At 39.0% G+C, this 12055-nt stretch overlaps 1 protein-coding gene across 1 annotated transcript; it reads right to left on the minus strand.

The window, feature by feature from the left end:
* Nucleotides 1-6081: 6081 nt before the first annotated feature.
* LOC118455510 (uncharacterized) lies at nucleotides 6082-11811 on the minus strand. The gene is made up of 5 exons (XM_035914743.2): nucleotides 11658-11811; nucleotides 11293-11416; nucleotides 10758-10966; nucleotides 8956-9101; nucleotides 6082-7455 (listed from the first exon to the last, which is right to left on the minus strand). The coding sequence occupies exons 1-5, from the start codon at nucleotides 11809-11811 to the stop codon at nucleotides 7354-7356; spliced, it is 735 nt and encodes a 244-aa protein (XP_035770636.2). The 3' UTR covers nucleotides 6082-7353.
* Nucleotides 11812-12055: the final 244 nt, after the last annotated feature.

Here is a 12055-nt window from a genome sequence, read left to right on the forward strand (position 1 = left end):
TTGGGATTAAAATATGAGGCTGAATTGTGTTGAAAGCAGAAGAAAAATCCACAAACTTGAATCGAATATGAGAACGTTTTCCTTCCATTGTTTAACAATCATGTTCAGCAAGGTTTGCTTTAAAATCTCTGATATCACAAGTTTCTCCAATACTTTCATCACAACTGATGTATTAGCATCCAAACACTTTTCTGAAATGTAATTCAGTATGTTACTTAATTACTCCCAGGAGACAGTACTTTGTTACACTAATTTGAACCAATACATTACTTTCATGTCTCCCTGAAATGACCTGAAAATAATCGCCTCGTACCATACCAGATAACAATGTAAACCTCTACATTACTCCTTCACACCAACACAAATCCCTGTCCTAATGAGGACACAATTAAGATCTTTCTCTTAGGATCTGGCACATTGTGTTTTGAGTACACAATGCATTTATAATGCATTAACTGAATGAGTGTATGGGTGGTTGTCAGTGCACTGTCAGCTCAGCTCAGGAAAACCAGAGCCATCACAGGTGACCCCTTGCACCCCTCCGACCACCTGTTTGACCCCCTGCCCTCTGGTTGGCACCTCAGGTCAATCTGGTCCCTCCAGACTCACTAAAAGCTTCTTTTTCTGGGCCATTTGTACTGTTAACAAACACTGCACAGTTGGTGTGGAGCACCCATAAGTTTGTTGTACATGTACAAAGGGATTATTCTGCTCTATTCTAAAAAGGCTCTATGCAAATAATAATAATAATAATAATAATAATAATAATAATAATAATAATAATAATGATGATGATGATGATGATGATGATGATGATAATAATAATAATAATAATAATACATTTTATTTAAAAGCGCCTTTCAGAACACTCAAGGACACTGAAAAGTAGTAAAAGTAGGCATAAAAGCAGGGAATATACACAATAATGAGAAACATAATAGAAGGAACAGATTAAAAGCAGTAAAGTGGAAAGGTTATGTGGAATAAGCTATTTTGAACGGGTGAGTTTTGAGTCGAGAAAATGAGGTGATATTTCTCAAATCAGGAAGTAGAGATTTCCAAAGTCGAGGAGCAGAGCAACTGAAGTCCCTGCCCCCCATAGTGACAAGGGGAATAAACGGTGAGAGAAAGAGTAGAAGAAGATCTAAGACACCGAGATGGGATTGTGATCTGAACCAAAACATAGAGATATGAAGGGGGGGGGGGAGGACATGAATAGCCTTGAATGTATACAGAAGTATTTTAAAACTGATGTTTGACCAGAAGCCAGTGTAGCTGCTTCGGGACCGGGAGATGTGGTGAATAGAGGGAATCCAAGTGATAGTACGGGCAGCAGAGTTCTGGACACGTTGAAGCTTATTGATGGATTTTTGAGTAAGGCCGAAAAAAGTGAATTACAGTAATCGATCCGTAACAAGGCTTTGAATAAGAATGGCAGTGTGGTGTGAGAAAGGGACAGAGACGGTTAATGTTAACTGAAAATATGCAGAGCGAGTGACATTATTGATGGGAGAGTTAAGTTAGAGTACTGTCAAGGATGACACCCAAACTTTTCACAGAAGAAGAAATGGAGACCGGCATTTTATTGAGAGTAATAGAGAAACTATTAGTGATTATTTATGATGAGAAAATAGAGAAAACAATCATATGATCCATATGAGAAAACACTTTGGAAACAGCAGGAAGGAAAAACTCCCTTTTAACAGGAAGAAACCTCTGTTAGAACCAGGCTCAGGGAGCAGTGTGCCATGACTGGTTGGCAGGGGAAGAAGACAGGACAATTAAACACTGTGGAAGAGAGCTAGAGCTTCTGATACCAAGTGTGAAGCTAATTATTAGAAAATGTCATTTCTAATTGCGGAGAACTCTGATTTGTGTACGTATGAGTCAGAATCAAAGCCTTTGGAATTGCAACACGCAAATATACATTTTATGGGGTAAACATTTTGGTGTCATTGAAGATGTGTAAAGCCTTACTGGAATAATTTGCGCTGCATTAACAGAATGCTAGCACTTTCTTTGCAAAGCTTTACTACCCTTCCTGTCGTGTTCATCAAATCTGTCGCGGTCTGGCTGGCAAGCCGTGGGGATGTGAGGGAAAGAAGGACCCAGGCGCGGAGCTCTGTGTGTAGACAGTGTCTTTATTTACAGTGTGGTAAATACTGATGCACGATTAATCCCCGTGCTCCATAAGACTCCCGTGTGTGTCTTCCAGTGGCGTCCGTGTTTGTGCTCCCCGCTGTCGTGACTCTGCACACCCTGTGCGTGCTGTCCTTCCTCTCCACGCTCCTCCTGCGGGGAAACAATGGAAGCAGCCGTTAGACACTGACCCCTGCGGCCACACACGATCTGCACCTTCTAGACTAAACCCCACACACTGACTTGGGAGTCTAACACAATGATCCCACGTCGGTGGGAGCTCAAAGATTCTCCTAAGTAGCTCCCCCAACAAAGCCCTGATCAGCAGGTGTGTGGCTTTGGGTGTGGCCAGTCCCCTAGCAGGGATCCTGGGTCGCTCAGACCTAGGACCCTGACAAAATCTGACCGATTTACAAATTTAAAAAACTCATAAATATTGTGTTTTACATCTTATGATGTAAAACAACCTTATGACATCCTTCACACTATGCACTTGAACATATAAAACTGATGAGCACATCTTTTGTTGAATTTTGAGTGTTTTAATCAACTTTGTTACATTTGTGGTGTTCCCAGTCAAAAGGGACCACCATAGAAAATGGATGGGAATCCACCCCCTACCCCACTCCTTTGGCCTCTGACCCCCTGAATGACCCATTGACCAACCCACTGAACTGAATTTGGTGGTGAAAAATGTTTCTTATGTTAATTTAAGAGCTGTTAAAACTGACTGGTCAATTGTGACCAGGAACACTAAAGTAAGTGAACACAAGGGAGGGACAGACTTAAGTTTTACTTATTTTAAATCAGACATACATTTTATTTGTGATCCTTAAATAAAACATTAGGTGTAAATTAAAGTAGGTGTAAATGATAATGTTGCCTGTTTATTACCCTTCATTGAGGACTGTCTCAGAGGAGTGCCGCCTCCACCTGAATTACAGATCATTTCCAAAAAATGGGATAAAAAACAACCGGTATGAATCTAGAGCGCTCTGCTATTACTAATTATGTTCACAAGTGATAAGACAGTCTTTCACCACACTGACCTGCACAGCAGGAGCTGACTGACAATGGAAACGTTAACTTTCCACAACTATTTAGCAAAAGCAAAATAGAATAATGGACCTGCAAGTCAGTTCAATACATGACTTCACCCTGTTCAAAGTGCATGACACCAAAAGAATTAAAGGTTGACACACGAGCATGCTGCCTCAGTAACACAAACGTTATACCAGGCCGACACTAGGTGTGAATATTTTGTGACAACTAATTTGTACATAAGGTGTAGTTTTGTCATGCACGATAGTCATGCACTATGTGAATACATGAAAAAGTCCACAAACACTTCAGCCGAGGTTAAACCAATTAAGAAATTCAATCTGACAGGCAGGTTGACACATGCTGCCTAATATTGCTTCCAGGTGACAGCATGGAGATACTCAGTAATAAGAAAACAATGACATCCAACAGCCCCACTTACACCCTCAACACATCCTGTTTTTGTACTCGTTTCTGTGATGTGTTCATGGTGAGGATCTCAAAGTTGGGTTTGTGGTTCATAAGTATCTCTCTAGTGCTACCGAGGAGGAGTGAGCATAAACAGATTATCTCTTCTCATGTAGCAGGTAATTTTAGGTGCATCAATTCAATCAGCTAAACAAATATTGCCAAACATAAAGTGTTTTTTTCTTCTAAGCAGTTTGTAACACATTATGCTTTGGTAGCTAAATGTACAGTTGCTGTATTTCCATGGAAAAGGCAGAGAAAAAACACTTTCCAGAGATTTACAAGAATGAAAGAATGACAAAACACAAGAGAAAAAGAAAATGTATAAACTAGAAATTTTACTTGCTTATATTATGGATCGTGGCTCAAGAGTTGGCAGTCCATCTTGTAATCGGAAGGTTCGAGCCCCGGCTTGGACAATCTCGGTCGTCGTGTCCTTGGGCAAGACACTTCACCCGTTGCCTACTGCTGGTGGTCAGAGGGCCCGGTGGCGCCAGTGTCCGGCAGCCTCGCCTCTGTCAGTGCGCCCCAGGGTGGCTGTGGCTACAATGTAGCTGCCATCACCAGTGTGTGGATGTGTGGATGACTGGATGTTGTGTGAAGCGCTTTGGGGTCCTTAGGGACTAGTAAAGCACTTTACAAATACAGGCCATTTACCATTTGATTAATTTTTTAGTTTTTTTACTGGATATTGAATCTATACACGATCCATTACAGGGTGAATATTTATAAAAAGTCTCGCCAAACTGAAGTAATAATTTTGTGTCATTGAAAAAGTTGCATGAAAAATAGTATATATAGTTTAGTGTTGGCCAGTGGTTCTCAAACTTTTCACAATGAGCACCACCTCATAAAATAAATGGCTCTTGAAGTACCACCCTTATGACTTACATTTAAGTACAGTAGTATAGGCCTCTTTAAAACCACATACAGTTTACACAAGACAATTTTATTTCTTATATGAATGTTATTTATTTAACTGTCATAAACAGGATGTGACAACTGATAATAACAGCAGCTGTGCTGCATTAAAACATTCACAGCAGGTGGGATATCCGGTCTTTAAGTGATGACGCGTGAACAAACTACTCTTTGTTTAATAAGGCTGTTGTGTTTTAAACATGTTTTAATGTTTTGTATCTTGTTCTATTTAATCTGAACAAGCCCCTAAAAACAGTCAGTGATCACTGTCGGCCTCTCTGAGTTTTTATTACCACTGTTCATTTTAAAGCTCAGTTTTTAAACCCTTCCAATGTAACTACAGCCCAGCAGCAGTATATTAATGACTAACCTGGTATTGTGGATGGATTATCTCAGTTGTTCTCCTGACTGAAGTTTGGTCCTTTTACAGCATCCTGCCATGCGATTGTATTTGTCTCTAACCATCAGGAACCCTCACGTTAACTTTTATCGAGTGGACAAAAGTTGCCGTTCATCCTCCAGCTTCACTGTGTTTATGCTATGCTAACGTAGCTGTGTAGCTAGCTGTCACGTAGCACATCATTATATACCAGCTAGTCCAACTTCAGTAACCCTACAAACGTCACTGCTGTTTAGTTTCCTGTTGTTGTTCAGTGGGTCATTCATGGGGTTGTTCAGTCAGTGTGTGTGTGTGTGTGGGGGGGGGGGGGGGGGGATACCCATTCATTTCCTATGGCGGTCAATTTTGCCACATATGTAACAAGAGGTGCTCATCACTTTTATATGTTCAAGTGCATAGTGTGGAGGATATCATAATTCAGTTTTGACACAAACACAACGGGAAGCGTAGTAATGCTTTGCAAAGAAAGTGCTAGCATTCTGTTAATACAGCACAAATTATTACATCTTTAATGACTAGAGGGAGCCCACAATTTGAGAACCAATGGTGCAGGATAAAATAGTTTAAAATCTGCCAATAGTCCAACATATTGTGAGAAAAGATGGCAGTGGCGACCTTGAATCAGTATGAATGAACTTGAGACTGCAATAGTGTCCCTCTTGTGTCATTCTGTCTCTCAGTATGGATTTGCAGATAGGGGATCAAATGACTACTTTTCACAAATTATGCTTTGTACCCGAAATTCTGGGAATCCACCTCACTCTATAGAGGGAAGGACCACTCATTTCTCTCCTGATACCAGTGGCCTATTTTAGGATGACATTGTATGTATCCTATTTTTAGGTGAAAATAATGTGCATGAGTAAGGCCTTTACAGCCCTCAGATGAAACTGAGCTGAACATCTATGGGAGACATTTGAGCTTTCAGTGAAGAATGGAAAGAAGGTCAGCTGAAATGTCCCATTCAACTTTAGCTGGAAAAATATCTAAGAAAACAGATGGAGTGATGGTTAGGAAGGATCACTCTACAGAGGTTTTTGGATTTAATTTTTATTAAAAGAAACCATACAAATCTATTTTTAAATAAAAGACACATAAAGACAACAGGCCATTCAAAAGTCAAGGTATGATATTTGCTACATGTGATGACAAGTACAATGATTTTCTGTTCCCCTCCAGCAATAATTAGAAATTGTACCATTGTTGTGTGCGTGTGCAGAAAACATAGTATAAAATATTGTAATTAGAATACAAGATTAAGGCAAAGTTTCCTTGAAGATTTAGAAAAGTAAGTAAGATGTATTTATAGCACTTTTTACTGATAAAAATCACAAAGTGCTTCACAATAAAACCAGAAATATAAAAAAAACAAAACAATGAAAAAATTAATTAAAAACTTGTTTGTATAGAAATGTCTTCAGCTGCTTTTTGAAAGAGTCAGTGGCGTAAAGACAATGGAAGAGAATACCACAGCTTTGGTGCGTGAAAAGCCCGATCCCCACAGGTTTGGTACGTAGGACCAACCGTGACCTCTGACCTGAAGACCTAAGAGCAGGGAAGAATCATGAGGTTTCAACATGTCAGAGACAAAACCCAACCACGATGCTAGATGTACAATCCACACTTACTATTTTGAGGAATTACATCAAATCAATAGCTGACATTCTTTTAATAAAGTAAGACTTTAAAAAGATTAAACTAATGGATAATATTATAGGTCAATAAAACCATTTGTCTTTAAGAGGTCAGTCCACCCCCCTCTTTACTTCAGTACTGCACAGGTTTTCTGCTATTGCACAATACAACTTAATGAACTGTCAAACACTGAAGAACAAAATGTTGAGAGCACAATATGAGCTGTTCACGTCTTCTTTTTGAAGATACTGAAGACAGATGAGTGAGCTACAGTACTGTGCAAAAGTCTTGAGCGACCCTCATTTCTTTATATTTTGCTTCTAAGGAGCTAAACTTTCTTGTAACATTTTAAACTGCTCATGATCAGCAGTTCTCTAAGATTTCTAAAGCTCTTTCACAGTTATACTTTCATCAATGCCTACTTTACAGTCTATTCAGTCAGTGTCAACAGGTCGTATGGATTGAGAAATCCAAAAAAAAGCATATCTGGGTAGAAAACTGTTAGTCATGGTCTGGGCCTCAACACTATCTCAATGGAAAATGGAATAAAGGCAGCCAGAATCGTGCCTATGAGAGTTCAGGCTATGTAGAAGAATAAGGTTGGTCATATGAAATATTTAAAGTTCCTTACTCTGTTTATACATTTGTGTACACATATACTGCAGATACTGTATTTCCATGTATTTTTACATGTTTTAATACATTGTTGAACCATTTTCCTAATAAGATATAAAGAAACGAGGGGCAGCTCAAGCCTTTTGCATAGTATTGTAAATGTGGTGAGGATGCAGCTGAACTGGAACGTTCCTCATTTCAACATAGGTGGAGTTTTCACAATCTTTGCTGCTGTTCTGAAACAAAAAAAACACAAAAGTGACACATTACCTACAGCAGGGTTTCTTTTCAGGTAATTAGTTTAGTAACATTAAGTGCAGAGGAGATGCAGACATTTCGGTTTTCAGTTTGCGTCATTCTTTTGATAGCTTTATTCTGTTAAATGTATTTAATAATAATACTGCTGTTAAAACTGGGTGTTTTTATGGATTTCTTTCAGTATCTTATTAACTGTCTGCTAACTCAACTGTCTACAAATTGTGAAACAATCCAGATCAATGGTCTTCAATGTAAAATAGAATAACTTTCTCCAGTACATAACATTAAAAGTTTCCAAGAATCAGGAGAAATCTTTATGCTCGAGGGACAAACGATCAAAGTCACAATCCTCCGGTCGGCATCGTCGAAAACTCTTCTGTGGTCAGATGAAGCAAAATTTGCAAACATGGACAGTGATTCTTTGGGATCAGAGAAAACAGGGAGAAAAAGGCTGATGTGGAAGAAGAAGTAGAGTGAAAATCAGCAGCACCGGGTTTTTGGTTCACATTGGCATCAAGGTATAGAGAGGAGGTGAGGAAAGAGGTGGAATAGTGAGTGTATACAGCCAACTGTAAAACACAGCGTGATGGTTCGGGTCCACATTTCAACAGTGGTGTTGGGACGCTTGTCAAAATTGATGGAATTTATGTAACAAAGAAAAGCAGTAAGAATTTGAAAGTCTTTTAACTCTAAAAACCTTACAGACTGATTTCACATCAGTTCTGTTACAAGGGCTGGAGCCTTTGCTTAGCAGGCGTTTTACAATCTCATAGCAGGAAATGATGCATTAATACTGCATTCGGTTTTGGGGGCGTCCTGCTTTTGTGCGTTTTATATTCACAGTCAGCTTATTAGGAAACATTATAAATTTAACTTGTGTGTGTCTAACTGTAACAACTCAATGTCTGATGTCAATAAAAATCTGTGTGGGTCAGTGGGCGTACAGCTTTTACTTTGATGTTTCATTTCAAAGGACTCTTGAGGTTGACACAGAACATCCACTGTGTTATGATCTGAACAATGATTTTATGGCTTTGTATCGTCTGCTGTGAATGTAAAAAAAAGCAGCTTATAAACAGCTTATACTGAGTTGGAAACAAAAATCTTTTTAAATTTTAATTGGAAAAACAAACAAATATGATTTTAGACTAAGAAAGTCTCAAAATAACAATGATCAAAAGAAGCTCCCCGAGCCCTCAACAACAGTGAAAGCTGTGGTCACATCATAGACCTTATATAAAAGTTTAAACCTGAACTCTTTCTCATTTAGAAAATGAACTACGGCTGTGTAAACATCTCCCTTCATCTATTACTAGCTGACCAGTGCATCATAAAAGCTGCTTCCAGCTGCTTTGTGGGCCTTTTAATGTTGCATCCAGGCAAGATGATGACAAACATCTGATAAAAAACACACTAAGACATATAAAGACATATATCGTAAATTACTCAGAAAAATAGTAATTCTGACAGATAGTCACCATAAGCCTCATGTAGAAGGAGGTGATGATACAGCTGTACACAAACATCAGGGCCAGCAGACCAATCAAAATCCACATGAGCTGATGGGACTGAGGGGGAGGAGGTGAAGGGGGAGGAGTACACTGTGGTGTCGTTCCCAGTTGACCTAATAAAAACAGTGGTTACTTCCTGTTTGTACTTCAGTGGTTTGATTGACGTCACTAAACACAACTACATGAACAGCAGCCAGTTTCACGTTCAGAAACCTGCCTTATTAGGTTTTGTTGTAAAGACTGTTTTGCACATTTAGCAGCACAGAGTATCCAGTCAGCTTCGTCAGTAGCGTGGGTGTAGTTTGATCAGATCTGACCAGCGATGCAAGGAAGTCAAACTTTGATTTAGATTCTGTTAAAAGATTCTGTCTGCTTAAACCACTGAAACGATACAGACTAAAATCTCTGAGGTGAAAGTGATCCAACCTTTAAATCTTTGCCTGCACAGAAATGATTTTGTATTTTTAATTTTAAGAGTCAACAACAGGTTTCAAAGCCTTGCAGTATTTCTGTGATAGTTTATTTACAAAGTGGTAACTGTAAGGAGCAATCTCTTGGACAATTAACCCTCTGAGGTCTAATTTGTCATCAGCAATAACACTCATCACAGCCTTAACCATGAGGTAAACTGAGATCGTTTTAATGCATAACAGAGCTACATTTTGCCCTGATTGCCAGAGAATGAGAATGTTGATGGTTCAACCCTGGCTACTGCAGTCTGTATGCCAAATATCCTCAGGTAAGACATTTACCCCAAGATGCATCAAAATGTGCAAATGTTAGAAAAAATGCTTGTGTGAAATAGTGAACGAGGCATGCTGTGTAACCACTTTGAGTGCTCAGAGCAGAAAAACCCGTCGATTTACCATTTCCTTCATTCTGATTGAAGATTCTGGGTGTCTGTGTTGATACAGTGCTAACAGTCTTAACAGAGTTGACCTGCATATCCTTCTAAGACACAGCAATGCATTTTTGTCCTGTGTGGGGGACTTAAATGTGAGACGTCCACATCAAGCACCAGCTATGCAATCTATGAGTCCTACTGCACAGTAAAGAGGACATCCTGGTTTGGGCTAAAAGACCACATGGACTTTGCAACTTGGACACAAGGGAGGTTGAGTCACAATGTCTTTGCTGACTTTATGATTCTGTTGCTAAAAAGTCTCAAGTCTTAACTTTGATTTAGTAGGATCGTGGGTTTGTATTTGCAACTTTAACAACACATAGTTCCTAATTTCACCACCTCCAAATCAAAACTTTTAGTCTGTACCTTTGAATTGCACAGCAGGACTTACTGTGCTTATACTTATACCGCGTTTCCTGTCTTATTTTGATAGTCTTGTGCATTATGTTTATGTGTCCCTGCTGCATTCACAGCTGTCTCCCCTGATCTTGTGCGTATGTTGTCTAGGACTCTTCCCGTGTGGCTCCCAGGCCCAGCAGTGGCCCGACCAGTGAGCAATTAGGCCGAAACCTAACTTTGCCCTCCCCAGTAACAAAATGCAAAGTGCAAAAACAGTTCTGATAAACAGAACAAGCCGTGTGCAGAGCTAAACTGTGACTTGTTCCAAACTGGAAACTGCTCTTTAGAGGGAGACTGTAACCTCAACTATTCTAACAGCATCTGACAGAATCACAGTATTCGATTGAAATGTGGACGTTCTGTTGCATCATTTGTCATTTCAGTCTTTCACTTCTGCAGACAAAAAATAAATAAATAAATAAATAAAATGCAATTTCTGTTTTTATCACGTTTTGTATATACATACCTTGTAGTTGCAGTTTAATTAATGTGTTTGCTGCACTTGACACGGTTATGTCCGTCCCATCCTCTTTTGATGCTGACCACTCACATTCATACTTCGAGGTCCATGCCTCTGGCCCAGCATTGAGTAAGATGAATAAGTACTTGAATGGAGTGTCTTTAAGTACGATAATGTTATGACAGGCTTGAGATTCAGTCTGACAGAGCATCTTTCTGAAAGGAAACAGAAATATTAGATATGCAGCTAGCATGACCCAGTCTCATTATTTTAATTGAAATAATGTTAAAATTGCAGCAGGCAGAATTCTTGAAAATGGGAAAAGAAAACCTGCAGATTTTTGAACATAGAACTGCTACAGACTTCATACAGACACCTTTTTGTCATACAAACATTTGATCACAAACATAAAGAGAACTTCAGCAAACATGAGTTCATACAAGTAGTACGAGAATTTCTCAACGTTCTGCAGTGAAAGAGAAAAGCTCGTTTTTGTCTCAAAAACAATTTCACTAAAACCAAGAGACATGCTTCGACATACTTCTCTGGTAAAACCTTGTTGAGTCGAACATCTACAATTGTCCCAGTGTTTGCTGTAAAGTTACAGCTGATGAAAACTGTATCTGGGTTATTCGTCTTATTCTGTGGCTGGATCACCTCAAAACCTGATAAAAAGAAATTAGAAACAAGGTTAAGACTTGTGGAGAGACATCTAAGGGTAAATGTTTTTATTTACTGTACCTTTCAATAACATAACACACTGACCATGAGAAATGCATATTTGTGTTCTACTGTGGCCATTTCTTTAACTCACTGGATCAGCAGTTCTTATTAATCACTAAAGTTGAAAAATTAATTACTAAAATCAAACTGTTACAGTTTAGAAGGTGAAACTGGAAGTCTTACCATTGCTTGGGTGGAATAACGAGCTCAAATAATAATAAATGAAGAAGCTTTTGAAGCTGGAAAGTATCATCGTCTTCTCCCCGTTGTAGAAAAAAACTGAGCTGATTCTCACCAGATTCTCCTTTTGTACACAGACTGCATTAGAAACTGTCATTTGAACCTTTTGGTTTCTGTGGGCTGTGCTCTTTCCTGTAGTCGTCAGATAACACACATTCATGTTTTCCTTCTTGTTCACTGCCAGAAGAGTTCACATCACACTGTTTCCGGGACTACAGGAAATATTTTGCATTTCTTACCATCTGTTTACGTTATTTGGAGTTACAACTTCACTGGTGCTTCATGTGCAGCTTTGGAAAAAGACTGAAAAGACTTTTTTAACTCATCACTCTAAAATCCTA

This window comes from Neolamprologus brichardi, chromosome 16, assembly GCF_056152115.1.
Source record: "Neolamprologus brichardi isolate AB-2024 chromosome 16, ASM5615211v1, whole genome shotgun sequence".
In the NCBI taxonomy this organism is placed as follows: domain Eukaryota; kingdom Metazoa; phylum Chordata; class Actinopteri; order Cichliformes; family Cichlidae; genus Neolamprologus; species Neolamprologus brichardi.